General features: G+C 37.8%; 1 protein-coding gene across 5 annotated transcripts in view; it reads right to left on the reverse strand.

Moving 5' to 3' along the window:
• The window catches only part of LOC145246619 (uncharacterized), a 538,839-nt gene that overhangs the window by 328,517 nt on the left and 192,242 nt on the right, over window positions 1-18,080 (reverse strand). For all 5 annotated transcript variants that reach the window (XM_080108293.1, XM_080108292.1, XM_080108291.1 and 2 more), the window contains exons 11-12: window positions 9,416-9,583; window positions 2,857-2,928 (exon numbers count right to left, since the gene is read on the reverse strand). In XM_080108293.1, coding sequence (XP_079964419.1) covers window positions 2,857-2,928; window positions 9,416-9,583 — 240 coding nt within the window. The remainder of the gene's footprint in view (window positions 1-2,856; window positions 2,929-9,415; window positions 9,584-18,080) is intronic.

Raw genomic sequence — 18,080 nt, forward strand, 5'->3', positions numbered from 1 at the left:
GAAATATCTGGTGGGGAAGTTGTCCATTCTTTCATGGGGGTTGCTCAATGTCCTTAGTGTAGCAGCTCTGTCCATGCCAAACTTCATGTCCACCCGGGCAATGCCAGGTATCCATGCTGATATATGACAAAGGATCACTATATGAATGTGTTTGTTATCAATAAACATTGAAATAGCAGACCACAGTGTGATACTATTTGGTATAAAGGACCTCTGTAGCTGTGAAAAACTAATTTCCTTTGGTGGATAGATATTGTTTGTTATCTCCCTTTTTGGTATAACTAGCATGTGTACTCAGCGTTGCCCGGATGGAAAGAGGTGGCATGCTAAGGATAATGAGCAACTTCCTAAAAAAACCAAATAAATGAACTTTTCTTCAATCAAAATAGCATCGAGTGCCCGTGCGACCACCAAAAAAAAAATATATTAGCCGCAGTAGGCAGGCTCGAACCTGTCATGTGAACGAGGAAAAGGAGGTGAAAAAAGCTGTTTCGGCCACGACGACTTATGATGTCATGACGGGTTGAAATAACATTTTTTAAAACGTACATTGAGATTGCTAGGTGTACGACTTGCAAAAATGTTGGTGCAAAAAGTGACCCCTCCTTGCAAAAAACGGCCCAGTTGATCAGTACAGAATTAATCTTTTCTGCCAATTCTTAGATATTTTTCATCTGGGAGATTTATCATTTTAACGATACCAATTTTGTCACGGTCTGATGCGTCTGTCAAAAGTTTTTAGCAGACATACAAACACACATTTTCCCTTTTATTTGATAGCCTAGCGAGGGGTACCCGGAGTTGCCCGGGTGTTTTTGGGTGTGTGTGGTCGGGCGAGGGTGGGGGGGTGTTAATGAAAACCTAAGAATAAGCGAAGTAAAAAAAACAGAAAAATCTGAAAAACATGTGAAAAATGGCTTAAATAACCCTGCTTCAATATTAAAATTTAAAAAATCAAAAAAAAAAAAAAAAGAAGACATCTCACACCACGATTCTAACCCAAAACCTTTAGGTAATGAGGCCGTGCTCTAACCAACTGAGCTTAGACAACGTCCACAAAATTGTGTTGCTTTTTCAAATATTTAAAGGAAATTAGGTTTCGTATGACGCACGTGTAGAAGCGGAATCCTCATGAGACGATGGTTTTTGCTGACCTATCTCCCTCCCTGTAGAAAACTGATCATTTTAGGATGAAGGAATTAACGTTTGTGGCCAATTTTTCGATATTTGTCGGGCGAAGGTTGTAAGTTTAAAATGATACCAATCTGACGAAAATCCGTGACCCGTGTCGAAAGTTTTTGCGAGACATACAAACACACAAACAAACATACATACATACTAACACACATTTTCGCTTTTATATATATAGACTAGAAGGGGGGTACCTGGCGTTTCCCAGGTGTTTGCAGGTGTGTTTGCTTGGGGGGGGGTAAAGAAGAATAAAAAGGAAACTTAACCCTGTTTAAATATAAAAAAAAACGATAAAAAACAGCGATTTTAAAAATTGAAAAAAAAATAAGGGGGGGGGCATAGTGACAGGTAGGCTCGAACCCAGAGCCTTGAGGTCCATAGGCTGAGCCTGAACACCTACACTACAGCGACATTAGCAATGTAAGAGCGATTAAAAAGTGAATGTCAAACATCTACAGTTTTTAATGAGGTCAATTAGCAGGATAGTTGACTACGACATTTATATCCGGTTCGAATCATACTGAAAAGTAAAAGCAACACGCGACGATCGAAAAATGTTGAATATTTAACTTCTGAAAGTCAGGAAAATTAAATAGACGGGTGACCCCGTTGTTAACTCGTACATATTATGATTTAGACGCAATATAAAAAGTTTTAAAAAGGAGCGAGCCCCACAAGGAGTCGTCGGAAAAAAGCCTTTCGCAGACATACAGAAAAAGCGAACACACATACATACATACATACACACACACATTTTCGCTTTTATATTATATAGATAGATAAAAAAGACAAAAAAAAGAGTCCACTGTAAACGTATCCTATGTGGAATAATTATTTCTAGAAAGAAACAGATGCGGAATAAAATGTAGTTTTCCAAATAGCATAGTAGATGAGATGAACAAAAGAATGGATTAGTTTAAATATGAATATGTCAGCCAGATTACAGTTTGGTGTGTGATTTACAAAAATTCACAAGATTAAATGACACGAGGGTCACTCCAAAAGTAAGGCCTCCTATTTTTTAGCTCAAAAGCTAAAACATCGAACAGCTACAAAGACAATAATAATACCATCAAAACGAGCGACCTTTTGTGCTCCAGAATTTATTTTTCTACATAGTCACCACCATTCTCAATGCACTTTTGCCAGACTCTTTTGATCCCTTGTTCGTAAAAGTCCAGATCACGCTTTGTCACTCACATCTGTTGCCACTCTGAAACCAACGAACACACCTCCTAACTGAGCTGACATCCACTGCATTGACTTTGTAAACGTTGAAGAGGTTCCGGTGAATGCTGATTGGTTCAATTTTTTCTGCATGGAGGAATTCAACGATGTGTCTCTGCTTCTGACACATGTTCATGACGGGAGTTGCTTTCTTCGAGTCTCACACCGTCAATATTTGCAACAGAGAGATGATACTTTCAGGTCATAAATGCATAAGTTCAGTCATCATAACAATGCAATTTGTAATCCTTTCTGATCCATTTGGGCGGAATAAAAAATTGGAGACATTACTTTTGGAATGTACGGTTATTTGATATGACTTGCAAGATGAATGCACCACCCAATATTTCTATGCAATTCCCGCAGCTGTACACCAAGAAAACGGAGATGTTCCACCTGAAACAATGATTTGAAACAAAAAGAAAAACAATGACTCACTTTTAATCGATTTATTGTGCCTTCAAAATTGTTCTTTTCACTTCGAAAATGTATCTTTGTTTCTTCATGAATCTGGAATATTAATAATAATGATAATGATGATAATAATAATAATAATGATAATAATAATAATAATAATAATAAATAATAATGAGGGTCAAGGAGGAGGGTAAGACCGAGGAGAGAAAGCACTAGCCAGACCTCCACTGGAGATGTGCAAAGAAGACTGGAACTTTGGGGAGGCTCGTAATTAGTTGTAGGAGCACTAGGAACAGTCCCAAGGAACTTGGATAAAAGACGAGGAGAAATTAGAATCAAGAGGAAGACTCAGACTATGCGACAGACAGGAAACAACTGAAATCTTAAAGAAAACCACAGAATGCGGAATTTAATCTACATGAGTGACAAACGCTAATAAAAGCTCATTTAGAAAATGCAACAAAAATAAAACAACAATGCAACCAAGAAAACTGAAACTGCAAAATTGTAAATTGCGACCCACCCCGTTTTTAGTGCTGATGTCAGTTGGTACTACACCGAATAGTGGAGGGTTAAGGAGGATAGAAAAACTGAGGAACAAAAGCACTAACCAGACCTCCACTGAATTGATGGGTGCAAAGGAAACTGGGACTTTAGGGAGGTTTATTGCTATCCAAATTCCAGTGATAACTAACGGTCATTGCCCATGAGAAGTCACTGGCAAATGACTGTTACGATAATGCAAATCTGTTTGCAAAGGTTATCAAAAGAGGTGAAGAGTACTGGAAATCTGTGGAGACTTGTCACCCAGACTCCAGGTAATACCATGGGTTGCTGTCAATGAGCAATCTCTGATGATGACTTGTGTGAGAACTCCTAGTGAGTGAAGAAAAAGAAGAAATAACAATGATGATGATGATGATGATGCTGATGATGATGATGATGATGATGACGATGACAATAATAATAATAATAATAATAATAATAATATTAATTTACTTATCCGATGTCTGATGTCACAAAAAACCATCATCATCGAAAATATTAATTAAAGAAAAATGAATTACGTCTCTTTATAGTCAATAAGTTTTAAGTTCAGAACCCTTCAGTGACTTTTGGGCACCCTATATAAATCTGATGATACAGTGCTGTAGATGTTCAAGAGAATGAGAGAACACCTTGTCACCTCTGGCGAACACTAGGGACCCGTATTTCAACTGGGGATGAATCATTGCCTTGTAAAGCCTAGTCAGCAAATCCTATTCATGAGGAATTTGGTAGCGCAGGATATGCAACACGTAAAGCTCCCTATTAACCCTGTTGGATATATAAGATAAGTGGTTGTCTTAATAGCATTTTCATTTTAAAAATGACCCTCATTTTTTTTCCTTATTCAACTATAAACTGAAGATCATTTTCTATGAATTCAGTCACTGACTTGGATAGGTGTGTGTTCATTTTTTTTCCACAAATCAAGAGTAAGCATCGTGTCATCAGCAAAGATACCCATCTCGGACACAATTGCATTAGGGGAGATCGTTTACGAAAATCAGGAATAATGATGGTCCAGGAATCGACCCCTAAGCATACACTTGCATTAATCACGTTGTTTAGATGGACAACCCCGATGGTTCTTTTGGCTAAGAAATATTTGATTATAATTAATATTTGCTGAGTAATATAATTTATTTTAATGAGAAGACCTTCATGCCAGACCTTGTCAAAGGCTTTGGATAAACGCTACTATCATAGTGTCACCAATTAGTGTAAAGTATATGCGGTCAGAGATGATCATTAGGATATCCGTAATAGAATGGGCATGCCTAAATTCATACTGATGGTTTCCATGAGGTTTTTGATAATATATAAGATTTATAATTTTATAGAATACTAAATTATCTAAAAAAAAGAAAAAAACAAAAAATAAAACAAAAAGAAATAAACAAAAAATACAAAGTTATTTGCAGGCTGTTATCCTCATCTTCATAGTAGTTGTTGTTATTTCACCACGTTTCGGCCAACTCATCCTCTGGCCTTCTTCAAGTGGTTAACTGATAGAGTTCAAAATAGACTTCGTAGCCTCGTAGGAGATGTCCTTTTCTCTTCCCTGCAACCTCTATCTCACAGAAGAGATGTTACGAGTTTGTCTCTGATGTATCGTTATTTTCATGGAAAGTGTTCGACTGAGCTTCAGTCTATGGTCCTCCCTCACCTAACTTTCACAAGAAACACTCGTCTAGTTGAAAACACTATCAATAATTCCCCCCACTCTTTATCTGTGCCTAAACCTAAACGTAGATTCCATAAACAAAGCTTCTTTCTTAGAACTGCACGTCTGTGGAATTGTCTTCCGTTTTCCTGCTTTCCGGCTGACTACAATATGGTTGTGTTCAAGTCTAACGTAAATAAGTTCTTGATGAGCCGTTCCATATAAATTATCAAATTTACCAAATTTTCATTACTAATGATTACTATATTGTCCAATTTCTACTGTACACTCTTTAGCCCTTATGCTTGAGTGGCCTCTTGGCCTTGATAATGTGGTGATGCCCGTGTTAAAAAAAAAAAAACCCACGAAAAGATAGAAATGCTGAGTCTCTTAACTGTAATTACATAGTTGTTGTTGTCTCACCACGTTTTGGCCAACTAATCCTCTGGCCTGCTTCAGGTAGGATTGAAACTGCTATCTTCAGGCAACGCTCACTTGCAACCGAAGAAATCAACAACTATGGAAGTCAGTAATTACTGAGGATACAGTTACAAGTCTCAGCATTCCTATCCCGTCGCGGTTAAATACCTGAAGAAGACCAAAGGATCAGTTGGCCAAAACGTAGTCAAACAACAAAAACTAACAATCCACAAAAAAAAAAAAAAAAAAAATCAATACACAAATTATGAAGCCTCGTCTCAAAAGATTCCAAAAAATACAAATATTAATTTTTACGGAGATGATTTTTGCAAATAATAACATTAACCAAACGAATTATTTGCATTGGCTAGTCTAAGGGAGATAACTCTGCTAAGATATTTTTCAAAAAAAAATAAGACGACTGTAAATTAGTATGTTTTGATTTGATTTGATTTGAGTAAGGTATGCAGGAAAATTAATGTTTTTGTTTTGTTTGTTTGTTTAGAAGCACAAAGAAACCATAATACTTGATTTTGTCTTTAAACTTTAATTCACATTTGAATAAGAAAGTTCTTATAACAGTATAATATGAACAGGTGCACTCGAAAAAAAAATAAAAAATAAAAAACAAGCAATTTTTAGATTGTCTTTTAAAACAGAATATAAAACATTTAAAATCCGTGTTTCGGCATAAAGATTTCCCAAGTTTGAGAAAATGTATCTGAAGAAGGTTGGAGGTTAGATCGGCCGAAATATTTGAGAATAACATCCAAAATGAGAACAGTAGTTCGAATGGTTCAAATAATGTAAATTACCAATCCTTATTTAAAAAAAAAAAAAAAATCCAAAACATAAAACAATTTAGTTTCATTGATAAAAAAAAGTGTGAGTGAGTGAGTGGATGGCTTTCTTTTTATGGCATATCAACCATTTTTTTTTCATTTTATTTAAAGCTGGAATAGAATATTTATTGCGAAAAACTGATCAATTTAACGCAGGCTATTATTTTATTCATAATTCTAGATTATTAAATTATTGTGAAAGCATAAACTATTCGGCACATTGGACTGACCCAGACCCACACGTAACAGCAGTAACAAAAAAGGCGGCAGAGTGATATTTTTAAATATGTCATTTTAACCCCAAACAATTGAATTGTCATGTCGGAAATAGTAATATATCCAAAAATTACGAAACTTCATCAAGTAGAACAACAGATATTGAAGATACTACTCACACAAGAAGCACCGAAGCAGTGCCTTTGTTTAGCCTGCCAGGAGATCGGGAAAGAAAAAAAAGAAAAAAAAAGAAGAAAAACTTAAGTTTGTTGATGGATTCTTTATATACATGTGACATTAATTTGTATATGAGTGGAATAGCGGTTATAAGAAGAACGAATTGGAGAGGACAGCATGTCAAAGTCAAAGGAGAGCATAGATGTTGAGAATTACTGTCGTAAATTACAGTTTAAGTTATGAGGTGCCTTGAGTAAGTTTTGTTGCGGACCAGGATATAATACCCTAGCTCGCTACAAGAAAATAATGTAACGAATGGAATTGAAGGAAACAAAGACTCAATTGATTGATAAGATCAACATCGTTTATTTACTGTTGAAAGAATGAACGTTTTAGATATAGCATGTGTTCATGTCCGCGCGTGTGTAACCAATGTTCGTTGCGGGACTGGTGTTGTAGAAAGAAAAGGAAATGTGTGTTCATCTCAAGTTCGGGTCACTATCATTTGTTCGTGCGTGGGAGAAGAAATGAGTGATGAAGTGGAAAATGGGATGATAGTCCAGCGTGTAGACAAAGAAGAGGATAGAGGTTAAGCTGTACGCTATGTTAGTAGTCAGCTACGCGAAGGTGTTCTCAGGGACCAGTAGTAGATAGAAAGAGAAAGAGTGAGAATGTGTACATACGGTCTGTTAGCTCGTGCCCCATACATAGTCGCAGGGGACGTGATGCGCGGTTCGGTCCGTAGACCGACTAGCTGGAAAGCTGGGCCTAAAAGAAAGAAGCCGCTAATTGCTCTTTGTTTTATGTTTCCGGTGGTATTTGCACATATGTGGATTTCCTTTGAAAGCGGAAGTGACGTCGTCCATGTGTGCTTACGTGTGCGCGTGTGTGAGTACATGTGTGTACGTCAGCGTGTGTGTGTATATACATGTGAATGTGAGTGTATGTACGCGAATGTGAATATATGTACGTAATATAGCTTGAAATGTGAACGTGTGTTTTTGTGTGAGACTTGAAAAAGGCTCGCGCAGTTTCCATACTTTTTTCATATGGGCACTTTTATTGATAGTAAATACATGAAACTCTATTCCCATTCAAAGTAATCTCCTCCGGCTGCAATGCACTTGTTGTACCATTCCAACAACTTCTGGAAGGACCCACGGAAGACCTCTTGCGTGAGTGTGTCAATGACTCTTGTCACAGTCTTTTCCATTTCCTCAATTGCTTCATAATAACAGCCTTTCAGGTTTTCCTTGAGCTTAGGAAATAACGAAGAGTAACAGGATCAAAAAAGGAAAAAAAGAAAAGGCAAACTTAAGTTTGTAGATAGATTCTTTATATACATGTGACATTAATTTGTATATGAGTGGAACAGCGGCTATAAGAAGAACGAATTTGAGAAAATAGAGGTTGGGTCTTTTGATAGCCGAGAGAGAGAGAGAGAGGTAGCGAGAGCGTAGACGTTGAGAGTTGGTGTTATGAATGAAGGTAAGAGGAGGTTTTACGAATTGCAACGTTGGTGAGAAGGAGTTCTGATATTTTAAAAATATTTACGTCAGGGGATGGCAATAAAGATGTGCGCGTTACTTCACTGTGACTGGTAGTTCACGCTGTTGCATCGATCGCGTAATAACAATTGAAGATGGAGTTCATATCTTCTCTGATGCTGTTAAAGTTGTGCAAGCCTTTTCTAGTCTCACACAAAAACACGCGTTCACATCTCAAGTTATATTACTTGTCATGTACATACACGCACACAAACATATGCGCGCAGTCCACACACGTACATATATTCACGTTTGCGTACATACACTCACATTCACATGTATACACACACGCTAACGTACACACATGTACTCACATACGCACACACGTACGCACACATGGAAATCGTCACTTCCCCTTTCAAAGGAAATCCACACATGCGCAAAAGACCATTGGAAACAAGTATAAAAGCAAGAGACAAGCTGTTTCCAGCCCTTTTTCGGATCAGCTCTCGAGCTGAGAGGTTCGACGAATCAGCCACCTCGCTTTCGAGAGGTGTGCGCCCGCACACATCATGTCCCCTACTACTGCATGTGGGGCAAAAAGCTAAAAGACAGTATGTACACCTTATACGCTTTCTCTCTCCATGAACTGGATTGACATTCTCACTCTTTCTCTCTCTGTATATACAACTTGTGCGTGAGAATACCTTCATTTAGCTGACTGCTAACATGATGCACAGTTTAACTAATGTCAACCCTCTACCCTTTTCTCTGTCTACACGCTGGACTATCATTACCATTTTACACTACATTACTCACTTCTCTTCCCACGCGCGAACAAACGATAGTGACTCGAACGTGAGATGAACACATATTTCCTTTTTTCCTTCTATACTACCAGTCCTGCAACAAACGATGGTTACACCCGCGCGAACATGAGCACGTGTTATATCTAAAACATTCATTTTTCAAAAGTAAATAAACGACACGTTTATTTTATCCAGCAATTGAGTTTTTGTTTCCTTCATTCCATTCGTTTCATTATTTTCTTTTGTAGCAGGATTAGGATTTATATGTCCTAGTCCTCTACAAAGTATAAATAAAGACGAAACATCTTGATAGATTTTAACGAAGCATAGCTGATCTCATAGTCATCATCAGTATCCATTATAGAACTAGACCTCCTCCTCCCTTCCCTTTCTGAGAAAAAAAAAAAAAGAAATGCTTACTTTTTTCATTTGGTTGATATTTTGTTCGAGGTGTTGCTTTTCTTGCTGGAGCGTATGACACATTTGCGTCAAGTGAGAATTTTTTTTTTCTGAATCGCTCACTCGTTCCAGAACTTCTTCATAAGAACCTTTCAATGTGCAAAGTTCTCCTGACAATTCTTCACAGACCTGCAAAAAAAAAAAAAAATACAAGAATATCAAACTGGTGGCCTATGTCTGAAATAACACCAGATTTTAGCATTAAATGTCTAGCGGAACATGCAAAGAAAATATGAGGTGCTTTCAATAAGTTTCCAGACTTTTTTATATAGACACTTTTATTGATAGTACATACATGAAATTCTAGTCCTTTTCAAGTAATCTCCTCTGGCTGCAATGCACTTGTTGTACCCTTCCAACAACTTCTGGAAGTCCTTTTGCGTGAGCATATCAATGATCCTTGTCACAGCCTCTTTCATCTCCTTAATTGTCTCATAACGACAGCCTCTAAGGTTTCCCTTAAACTTAGGGAATAACCAAAAGTTACAGGGAGCAAGGTCTGAACTATAGGGAGGGCGAGGAACTTTCTTGATACCCATCTTGGTCAAATAGTCTGTGACAAAGATGGAGTTATGGACTGCACCCTTAGGAGAAACTTTGTACAAATCTTCTGCATCTTCAATTCCTCACAAATAATTGTGTGTACAGTTCCCACACTGACATCAAACTGTGCACTTATTGTCTCTATAGACACACGACGGTTCTTACCATTAAATTCTTTATTTTTGGCCAATCAACTCTGGTGTTTTGACTTCCTTACTCCTCCCACACCTTTCATCATCCCTCACAGACTTCCTTGAATCTCTTATGCCACTCAAAAATTGATGCTCAATTCACACAAGATGGTCCAAAAGCAGTCTAAAGCATTCCATACGTTTTTGTGGCATTTTTTCCAATTTTGAAATAGAATTTTATGAAGCAGAATTCTTGGAATAAATGTAATAATTTTTGTCAGTTTTGTTACAAAGGAATCACCACTTATTAAGACCTGAAGGCAACTCGAGGATAAGGATTAATAAGTGTAAGTTGGTCAGTGTGACAACAGCATGGTGATCAGTAATGATAGGAATATGGTAGTATTTGACTATTTTAGGGGATGGCTCAACATGAACTTGTTTACATTGGACTTGAGGATGATCATGTTGTACTCAACTAAAAAGCATCCTCACCGGTGGGCAGTTCTAGGGAAGAAGTTTTTTTCATGGAATTTACATTTGCATTTAGACACAGATAGAAAGTGGAGAAAAGTGTGGACAGTGGTTGTATCTAAACGAGTTTTTGTTGTGAATGTTTTGCAGGGGAGGACCATAGATTGAAGCTCGGTAGAGTACTTACCATGAAAATATCTCAGGACAGGAAAGGGTACTCTGTGAATTTATCTCTCTCCCACCGCGAGAAATGTGACACAAGAGTCAGAAAGTGGGATTGAAAAGTCAGCGCGCCCGAGGAGGAGCAGTGTGATCTGCAACAAGTGCCTAGGCAGCCCTGCCAGCATTCCCCGGTAGGGGCGCCTCAGGCGATTAGCAATAAACTGACTGCTTTCTCAAAGAGAGAAGGCAAAGTCTGGAAGGATGGACTTGCTAGGAGTGCACAGTACTAGCATTACACTGCAATCAACAGAAAAAAAAAATCATTGCAGGAATGTTCTAATCTTTTTGATTTTTGAGCCGAGGGAAAAAAACCTCTAATGAAATAGGTTGCTCTGATGTGGTAACAACAACAACAACAAAAAAAAGACCTAAAGATCTATCTATATATCTATAAAAGTGAAATTATGTGTGTGTGTGTGTGTGTGTGTGTGTGTGTGTGTGTGTGTGTGTGTGTGTGTGTGTCTGTACATTTCCCTACCAAACTACTCTGTCAATTTTCAGTCTACAAACTCGAGAATTGACATAAGGGGTATTGAGATTTGGGAAAATCTTTTTAATTGGTTTTCGGCCAAAAATTTGGCTGCCAAGGTGTCAAAGTTCAACGGTTTGACCTTTGAAAACTCTACCAAACTCCTCCACCAATTTTGGATCTAAACAGTTGAAATTTTAGATGTAAGTTCCTTGGACATGAATCAAACTTTTTAACTTAGTTTGAGCCCCAAACAATAAATGTTAAGGGGTCAAAGTTTAAAAAAATTTGACCTCTCAGACAATATTTGGCCTAAACATTTGAAATTTTACATAAGGTGTATTCAGACATAGGGCAAGCTTTTTAATCGGTTTTTGGCCGGAAATTTCGCTGCCAGGGGTCAAAGTTCAAAAGATTTGACCTTTGCAGTCTCTAGCAAAATATTCATCAAATTTTGGGTCTAAACATTTGAAATTGTACATAAAGTGTATTCAGACATGCAGCAAGCTTTATATCAGTTTTTGGGCGAAAATTTGGCTGCCAAGAGGTCAAAGTTGAAAGAATTGACTTTTGCAGACTCTACCGAACTCCTCCACCAATTTTGGGTCTACACTTGAAATTTTAGATGGAGGTTTCCTGGATATGAGTCAAACTTTTAATTATATATATATATACATATGCACATAAAGTTATGAACAGTACATAGGGCCCGAGCAAAGCTTGGCTGAACTGGCAATATTTTTGTAAAACATGCTGTAGGAAGTGTTATTAATGTTGATTTGAAAAGAGTTGCATAGGAAATCTTCGGTTATATTCTTATAATGACTGAGTTTATAGCGGAAAAAATAATCTACTTTATATAATAGAATAAAGAAGATAATAGACAAGAGTACTTGGGAGATGTTTGATTATAATCTATTATCAGGGACATAAGTTGCAGGGATACTATGTAGGAAGTTGAGCAGCAAGATGTCTGTTCACATTACAATTGAACTTCTGCATGTCAGTACAGTTGGGAAAGCAGAATCCTGGAAGGAAGTTCCAAAGTCTAGCAGCTCTGGGGAAGAAACTATTGGAGTAGAAGACTTTCTTACATGTAGAGATCTCTACTGTGTAGGGGTGGGATTTTGCTGCTTGTTGGTTTTGACAGGGGATATTTACGTCGAGGGGGTACAAGTGCTTGTAGTTCGTTGGAACATTAATCATTAAAATACTTGTAGAACATGCAGAGGGATGCAACATCTTATCGATGGGACAGAGGCTGAAGCTTAGATGACAATTCAGAACCTATCAGATTGGCGAATCTCTTTTGAACCCTGTCCAGGAGTGAAAGACAAATGCACCAGCCCAAATGTGGCAGCAATACTCCATACGAGGGGCGTGCAATAAGTAATGCCCCTGACCCACTTCCCATAGCAGTAGAGCAACGAAACTTGGCACAGTTATTAGTCTTTCTCTACATAGGAACCACCCAGAGTTATGCATTTCTCCCATCGTTTGATGCAGCTCTGGAGACCGTTTTTGTAGAACACCCCAGGTTAGTCCTCCAACCACCACGTGACTTCAGAAATCAAGGCTGCATCATCTGGAAAACGCTTTCCTTTCAAAAACAACTTCATGGCTGGGAAGAGGTGAAAGTCAGAGGGTGCAAGGTCAGGAGAGTAGGAAGGATGGGGAAGGATTTCATAATCACATGCCCTTGCTTCTGATCTGGCGACATGCGAGTTGTGGACCGAAGCGTTGTCCTGCAGGAGGAGGACACCTTTGCTGATCTTGCCCCGCCTCTTGCTTTTGATAGCTTCCCTTAATTTCCTCAAAAGTGAAGCATAATAGGCTCCTGTAATTGTGGTACCCTTTGCCAGGAAATCTGTCATCACTACTCCGTCCTGGTCCCAGAAAACTGTGAACATGACCTTGCCAGCGGAGGGCTGCACCCTTGCCTTCTTTGAAGGTGGTGAGTCCAAGTGCTTCCACTGCATTGACTAGGCTTTGATCTCTGGATCATAGTGATAGACCCAGGTTTCATCTTGTGTAATCAGTCTTTTGAAAAACTATGACTCATCTTCTTGGCACATCTCTAAATTCATCCTTGAGCACTTGACGCGTTCTCACTTCTGGAATGGTGTGAGCAACCTAAGAATCCATCTGGCAGACACCTTATTCATATGCAAATGGTCATGAATGATAGTTTCCACAAACCCTGTACTAATCTTGACATCTTGAGCTATTTGGCGAATAGTAATGCGCCGATCTTCCAAAATGGCAGCCTCAACTTGACAGACAGATCAATGGCAGAAGGGGGTGGCAGGTCTGGGAGCTGTTTCCACAGACTTCCGGCCATGTTTGAATTCACGATGCCAACGTTTTACAAGGTCATATGATGGGGCATTATCACCATGAGTTTCTTTTATTTCATCAAAAGTCTCCTGTGGTGTGCGTCCTTTCAAATGCAAAAACCGGATCACTGCTCGACATTCAACAGGCTCCATTTCACACCTGACTCAGTTCAAACACCTGTAAAACAGAAACCACAATTAGTTCAGAGCTGTAATTTGTCACATAACCCGTAGAGATATAAATCATTGCACATACAAAATTTCAGCTAGATCAGACAACTGGAAGTGGGTCAGAGGCATTACTTATTGCACACCCCTCGTACATGAGTGAATGGTGGCCTTATAGAGGTACAGGATACTTTCAGATGTAAGTAACTTTCTACTACGGTAGAGAGAGCCACTTTCCTTGCAGCGGTTCTGGCAATGGCCTCAATGTATCTGTTCCAACTCATGTTCCAGGTGAACATTAGGCCGAGAAGTTTAAAGGAAGTACTTTCAGGTCATTATCTTTAGCCATTGCTATTGGTCGTAAAAAAGGTTTCTTGTAATTATTGAAGGAAACAATCTTAGTCTTGGCAACATTGAATGTGACCGTCCATTTATGTCGCAATTCCACTACAGATTGAAGACAAAACAACCTCATGATTGTTGTATAGTGGAGGAATTGTTGATAGCCCATTATTAACTACACTGTAGTAGATTTTTCTTATTTCTGTGCTTTGATGCGTTTTCTGGTGATTTCGGTATATTCTCTCTTAGCTGTTGCTATTTCTCTCTGACAATTAATTCTAGCTTCTATAAACTTCTGTCTATTAGAACTAGACTTATGTCAGTTAAATCTGCAGTATGCATGCTGCCTTTGACCAATGGCAGCTACACAAGTAGAAGTAAACCATTGGGGAGATTGGGGCTTGCTATAGAATGCGTGGGAACATGTGCTTCAATTACCGTCTTGAACCATTCAGTTGTCTCATTTGCTCACTGTTCAGTGGGAATAGAAATAATATTTTCCCACGGGGCATCTTTGATGAGATCCCTGATGGCTTCCCAGTCAGCCTTTTTATAATACCTTGTTGTTTTGAGCAATGGCTCTTCCGTTTTGGGTCAAGAATTTAGGGCTGTGAGTATTCGTTACATAATCATTGGGAACTGTAGTCAGAAATAGATCTAGAAGTGAGGCATGTTGATCTTACTGGTCGGAAATGTATACATCTGTGATAGGGAATGAGATATATAGAAGCTATGTGTTATACTACCAGCTGCATCCATGTAAGTAGAGAATCCAAGCCAATTACTGTGGTGGACAGTAAAATCACCAAATGCATGTACTTGTGTGCTAGTATCAAGGGAGAGTGCTATATCTATGCCGTCAGAGACTTGGTTTATTAGGATACAGTCCGGGGTCAAGGGAGAACAGTAGAGAAAATAAAAGTAGCTAATGTCATGTTGGATGTTAAGTCTAAAGCACATAAAGGCTTGATCATCCGATTCTAGTTTTGTTTCTCTAGTCAAGGGGATGCTGTTTGAAATATTGACTCCAAGTCTGTGCATATATCTATCTGAGTCCTTATGGCAAAGTGGGAGATAATCAGGCATGTTAAAGTGGTTAGAAGGGATGGAGGACTATAGGTTAGTTTCACTTAGTGCTAAGATATCTGGGGTATTTGCTAGGAGAAATGATTCAACATCATTTAAATTAGTCTAAGCCCACGGATATTCATAAATGTAAGCCTCAAGGGAGGAGGCAAATTGGTTTTATTTGAGTTTAAGTTTGGTTTAATCATAATTTTTTGAATGAACTGTCATTTTATTTTATTTAAAAGTTTCAGTTAGGATGAGAGATGCTGGACTAGTGGTTGTGCAGAATACCAGACATGCAACACAAGTAGACCATTAGCTGACTCTTCATCTACAGGATTGTGGCCTCGGGAAAGCCTACCAGAGATGAGTGCAGAGTCCCTTTCCATGCACGACATGGCACTACAATCATCCTGATATTATACAACTGTTAATGGAGCAACTGCTCTGAGCGCTACCAAAGAGTTAGGGCTCTTGTACTATTAGTTGAAAACAGCAGCCAGAAAATGTCAATCTGATACCCTCAACCCAGACAAAAGTCAACCCAATCGAACTGCATTGACATATATGGCACTCAAGCACCCCCAAAATGGCCAGTTTTAGGGTATGGAATGTGGTGAGAGAAGGAAAAATGGCATTCATTGCCCTAGTAAGGAAACAAGGTCGAGTCCCTGTGATAGCACCTCTGCGCCTGGCAAAAGGCAAAGAAGGAGTGGTAGGTGTGCGTGCGCATGCTTATGTTTTTCTGTGCTTACTTTGTTTCATAAATTAGTGTGTCTGTGTCTGTGTATCTGTGTGTGTATGTATGTTTGTCTGTAGGTGTGTGTTTGTCTGTATGTGGGTTCGTCTGTATGTGTGTGTAAGTATGTGTGTTTGCATGTGTGTAATGTGTGTGTGTTTGCATGTCTGTGTGTCTATATGTGTGTCTGTGTATGTCTATATGTGTGTGTCTGTATGTGTGCGTGTCTGTGTATGTGTCTGTTTATGTCTGTATGTGTGAGTACGTGTGTGTCTGTGTGTGTATCTGTGTGCATATGTCTGTGTGTGACTATGTAAGTGTGTGAGTGTGTGTCTGCATGTGTGCCTGTGTGTGCGTGTCTGTATGTGTGTGTGTGCATGTGTGCGTCTGTATGTGTGTGTGTGTGTGTGTGTGCATGTGTGCGTCTGTATATGTGTGTGTGTTTGTATGTATGTGTGTCTCTCTGTGTGTATGTGTTTGTGTGTGTCTGTGATTTTGTCATGTATTTAAAATGAAATCATTGACTAAGTAATAAAATGACACATATTATCTGAAACGAGCCACTTTCCCTGAAAAAAAGTGTCTAACACTCACCGGTGTACCTTGAATATATGACCCCTATGAATAAACATACCTAAAACCATGTAGAAAATTTGAAAAGTGTTTTTCATTCAAATATGTTTGCAGAAATAATAATTGATAGTGAAAATATTTTTTTTATAAATATATATAAAAAAAAATTAAATAAAATAAACATCACAGAATGTTTTCCTTTTTTACCAATACTGAGATGAATGATATTTTTTAACATTCATATTTATTAATGAAAAAATATTTATTAATGAAAAAATATTTATTAATGAACAAATATGTATTAATGAAAAAATATTTATTAATGAAAAAATATTTATTAATGAAAAAATATTTATTAATTAAAAAAAATTTATTAATGAAAAATATTTATTAATGATAAAATATTTATTAATGAAAAAGTATTTATTAATGAAAAATATTTATTAATGAAAAAATATTTATTAATGAAAAAATATGTATTAATGAAAACATATTTATTAATGAAAAAATATTTATTAATGAAAACATATTTATTAATGAAAAAATATTTATTAATGAAAAAATATTTATTAATGAAAAAATATGTATTAATGGAAAAATATGTATTAATGAAAAATATTTATTAATGAAAAAATATTTATTAATGAAAAAATATGTATTAATGAAAAAATATTTATTAATGAAAAAATATTTATTAATGAAAAAATATGTATTTGTTTAAAAATATAAATTTGTTACAAATTGGGAATAAAAATGTTGTTGCTGATACGTTATCGCGAACATGTCGTACTGCTATTTCTTCCTTTGAGGAACTAAAATCAATTCATAATTCTTTAATACATCATGGCCAAGATCAAAGTGTAGTATCTGTTCCGGCAGATGCCGCACTTAAGATAATTTGTACCAGTCAATGGAGGGGAAACCCTCTATACTGGGACAATTATTATTTTTGGTAACCACAGTGCCCCCTTTTTGCCTACTTTTAGGGGAGCTGGTTTTTACCTCACATTAAAAACGGCCTTGTGCCTAATTTGCTCAGTGGGGGAGCAAATAAACACCATCTGTTCCGGCAGATACTGCACTTAAGATAATTTGTACCAGTCAATGGAGGGGAAACCCTCTATACTGGGACAATTATTATTTTTGGTAACCACAGTGCCCCCTTTTTGCCTACTTTTAGGGGAGCTGGTTTTTACCTCACATTAAAAACGGCCTTGTGCCTAATTTGCTCAGTGGGGGAGCAAATAAATACCATCTGTTCCGGCAGATACTGCAAGCTATGACTAGCAAAGACCAGATGTGGGGGCAACCCCACATGCCTGACCTTTAACCAGCTCCCATTTCCCACCTCTCGGGAGCTGGTCCCCTTTTTCCCTTCCCCCTCCCTTCACTCCTCACATTAAAAATTGGCCTTGTGCCTAATTTGCTCGGTGGGGGAGCAAATAAATACCATCTGTTCCGGCAGATGCTGCACTTAAGATAGTTTGTACCAGTCAATGGAGGGGAAACCCTCTATACTGGGACAATTATTATTTTTGGTAACCAGAGTGCCCCCTTTTTG

The sequence above is a fragment of the Euprymna scolopes genome, chromosome 24 (assembly GCF_053919585.1).
Source record: "Euprymna scolopes isolate OS-2025 chromosome 24, ASM5391958v1, whole genome shotgun sequence".
In the NCBI taxonomy this organism is placed as follows: domain Eukaryota; kingdom Metazoa; phylum Mollusca; class Cephalopoda; order Sepiida; family Sepiolidae; genus Euprymna; species Euprymna scolopes.